At 38.6% G+C, this 3,873-nt stretch overlaps 1 protein-coding gene across 1 annotated transcript in view; it reads right to left on the bottom strand.

The window, feature by feature from the left end:
• Positions 1-3,873, bottom strand: part of LOC103738730 (baculoviral IAP repeat-containing protein 1a-like) — a 77,411-nt gene that overhangs the window by 51,841 nt on the left and 21,697 nt on the right. Inside the window, exon 8 of the mRNA XM_008838858.3 lies at positions 1,480-1,579. Within this exon, the coding sequence (XP_008837080.1) occupies positions 1,480-1,579 (100 nt within the window). The remainder of the gene's footprint in view (positions 1-1,479; positions 1,580-3,873) is intronic.

The raw sequence follows: 3,873 nt of genomic DNA, 5'->3' as shown, positions 1-3,873 counted from the left end.
CTTTTAAGGCTTTCACAGGAATGCCATACCAAAAAGTATCTCCAATTGTACTTTCTTTCTTAACATAATTGCTTTATTTTAAAATCAATTCATTTTAAAGTCAATCATATTAACACATTTCATATTAAAAAATACCATACACAATGGTCTTGCTTCATCCTCTTGAGTACTTAGATTATACATGTGCACCACTGTATCCAGGCAGATTCATCCATTTTTAAATCTGTACATACTAATACTCATTTCTGAAAATTTCTTACTACTTGCTTAGTACTAGGTATGGTGGCACATGGATTTACTCCCAGAACTTGGGAGACAGATGAAGGCAAATCTTGGTAAGTTTGAGGTCAGCCTGGTCTACCTAGGGAGTTCCAGGCTAGCCAGGGCTACATTGTGAGACCTTGTCTCAAAAACAACAGCCACAACAAAAACAAAGCTAGCTATTTAATGAAAACAAGTTTCTTCCTGAAATTGAACATTTGTAGAGAATTTTATGTGTAGAAAATAAATAAAAATAATTTTGAAGATTTATAGAAAAGGGGATGAGAGTATAGCTCAAGGTAAACGTCTTGTCTAGATGCCCAAGTCTTGGGTTCAGTCCCCAGCACTGAAAAAAAGAAAAACATAGAAAAGAAATATTGCCTATGAAATCTTAGACATAGGAAATAGGAAATGCTAAAAGCTTATAGAAAAAGAAGGGAAAAATAATTTGCAACCAAAGGAATCAAAAAAGGCACGGATTTGCCAGACATGGTAGTCCACACCTTGGGAAGCTGAGGCAGGAGACCATGCATTCAAGTCCAACCTGGGCTACACAGCAAGTTCAAGGCTTGTTTGGACTAAATAGAGAGATGCTGTCTTTAAAAGTGTGCATATTGTACAGATTGTAAGAGTCAGGGGTGGTACATGACCATAAGGAAACAGAGTCTTACAGACTCCTGGAAACTTGCATATAAACTTAGAGCAATGGTGTCAGCATGCACAAGACCCATGCAAAATCAATCAGCAGAGAACTGGGGAAATGGGCAAGAAGACCCAACCTTAGCCAAGGAACTATTGGCAGCTGATTACTGCTGGGTAAGGGAGAGTTGATCTTCTTTAAGGGAGTGACTGACAATAGATAGGCTGAACATATAAGACAGAAATCCCATGGACAGGTTTAAGGAGCTGCAGATAGAAGAGGGAAGTTAAATATAATTAAGATGTACTATATAAAATTCACAGCAATTCAATAAAACACACACATTGTAAAAGAAACAAAAAAGTGTCCGTATTGATCTAATTAAAACCAACATCTAACTGTGAGGAGAGGAAGGATAGACAAGGGCAGCATCATGGGAGGAAGGGGATGAAAGACATAAAAACAAGTCCTTCACAGTATGAATCAGAGGAGTAGGCAAAGACAATGCACAGATAAAGTACGGGGTGAGGGAATAACTGTCCAAGAGCATTCAAAGTCAAGGCATTCATTTCTCTCACTTGGGAAAAAACTTGGTGTGATCTTCTAAGGGGTTGTCACCTTCCTCCCACTTCTCCATACATCCGCCACAGGAAAAACACTGGACAATGTCCTTTTTGCCTAGAAGTAAGGAAATATAATTAGGGTCAACAGCACGTACATTAGTCAAATCACAAATATAATTACTACCAGACTTTATTAGCAAAACCCTACTTGCATGGCAAAGTCATACATGGATCGCCAGGAAGAAACAGTCCACACAGGACTCTTGGTCCATCAACTGTGTAGTTAACAAACAACTGCTGAATGTTCTTGTACATCATGGATCTGATAAACATGCTCTCCCTGACCTGTTACCCTGAGAACTCTGCAATCAGAATCTTGGAAAGAAGCTCCGAGAAGAGATTTCTGTCTGTTTTAGACACTTGATAACACTCACAGACCTAGTCAATCAATAAGCATTTGCTTAATGAACAAATCAGAAAATATTTGGAGCTCAGAGAGAAAAAGAACAAATTTAGGAGCCTTTGTAGTAGCAAGATCATGAAGAACTGGCTCTTCCCATATTATTTGCAGGTATATTCCACTAGAAATAGGAGCAGGTCACCCAGGAGTGTTGAGGAAGGCTGGGCAAGAGGAAGACGTAATCACAAGGGCAGAGAGAAAGGGTTAAGATTGTGAGGTAAGAAGGTTGCTTCTGCCAGAGGAATATGTCTGTTAGATAAACTGCAGAATTCCCATTCTAATCTTTTCTGCTGTATTTGTGATACCTATATGATTTCTCAGTGAAGCGTCTACATGAAACCACACCATCACTCAGGGGACATTTGGTCTGAGGTAGACCAGCAGGACAGCTAGGGAACACACAATAGTCTTTCCCCACACCTTTTCTAGCACCTCAGACAGAGACTTAGCTGAGGGAAACCAGCTTTGTGGATTAGAGTGGCGCTTCTGGTGACAAAGAGAGAACACCAGGAACTAGGGGAAGATTCTCTATGCTTTGGACTTAAGGAAATGAATTTTCAGATTTTTTTTCCCTCTGAACAGAGTGGTAAAGATTACAATCCACACTCCCATTCTTTCATGGTAATATAAACCCCAATTTGTGTATGTGTATATGTACGTGGTCATATTGCATACACTGCATATGTGTAGAGGCCAGAGGTCAATGTCAGGTGCCTTCCTCTATTGCTTGCCATCTTGGGTTTTGAGTCAGGGTCTCTCATTTAACTTGGAGCTCACTAGTTTGGTAACTAGCTGACCATCAAACTCTAGAGGTCCACTTGTCTCTACAACCTAGTACTGGGATTTCTAGCACATGCCAGCACACATGGCTTTTTACATGGATGCTTGGAATCTGAATACAGGTCTTCATACTTACCTAGCAAGTACTTTAGTGACTAACCAGCTCCTAGAAACCCCAATTCTTTTTTTATTTATTTAATAACCACATGATTAGAAGAAGAATTTCATTACAGCATTAACATATTCAATAACAATTTCCAGAGCAAAGATGCATCTCTTACAAAAGTGGTTGTAAATTTTTAGGTCCACAGAGGAATTAATATAGTTATACAATATTGAACTCACCATAAACCCTATAAGACATAAAACTGAATGAGGTTTTAACCTTTGAAAAAGGTCTCCATTTCATTTTAAAATATACTGTTTCATACAAACTCATTTTTAATGCTACTAACACTTAGATGTTTTCACATGTGTCTCTAATCTCTATGTATCTGATAATTACTAGTCATAGTCGGTTACTTTCTGAAATCCTTGGCACCTGAGCATGGATATAAAATCATCAGGTAGATTTCAATGGTAATGTGTTTCACCTCTACTAATTAACATGGAGCAAATTTTTATGCTTCTTCCTCAAATATAACTCATTTTTTTTATTTGTTGATTTTTTGGTATGTGTATTTCATATAGAACATCCCTAATAACCTTATTCATCTATATATTCACATCCTAAATGGCACCCTCCCATAGCCCCCCCACACTGGAGCCCATATACTCTGTAATCCCTGTTACTATCCACTGTGTTGTCAGTGCCCCCAGCTGTTCCCCAGTGCAAGTCCATCCACTGAATCTAGCCATCCTATCTAGAGTTCCTTGTTTTAGGAAGATCAGCTCTTCCTCATCTAGCAGCAATCAGTTGCCAATATTCCTTTAGATAAGAGTGGGGTCTGCTGTTCATTTTCCCAGTTCTATGCTGGGTTACTCTCTGGGAGTCTCTTGGGCAACTCAACGGAAGGGATCTCATGTCTGGCATTGTTTCTTGTTATGTAGCCTTTAGCTATACACATGGACTCTTAAAGAATTATATTGATCCCTTATTCTTTGGTTATAATTTCCTTTTGGGTGTTTAAGACCATAGAGTTGGTTCAGATAAATCAATTTATTTTTAC

This window comes from Nannospalax galili, unplaced genomic scaffold, assembly GCF_000622305.1.
Source record: "Nannospalax galili isolate Female #2095 unplaced genomic scaffold, S.galili_v1.0 scaffold518, whole genome shotgun sequence".
In the NCBI taxonomy this organism is placed as follows: Eukaryota; Metazoa; Chordata; class Mammalia; order Rodentia; family Spalacidae; genus Nannospalax; species Nannospalax galili.
This window is presented reverse-complemented; position numbering and strand designations above follow the sequence as displayed.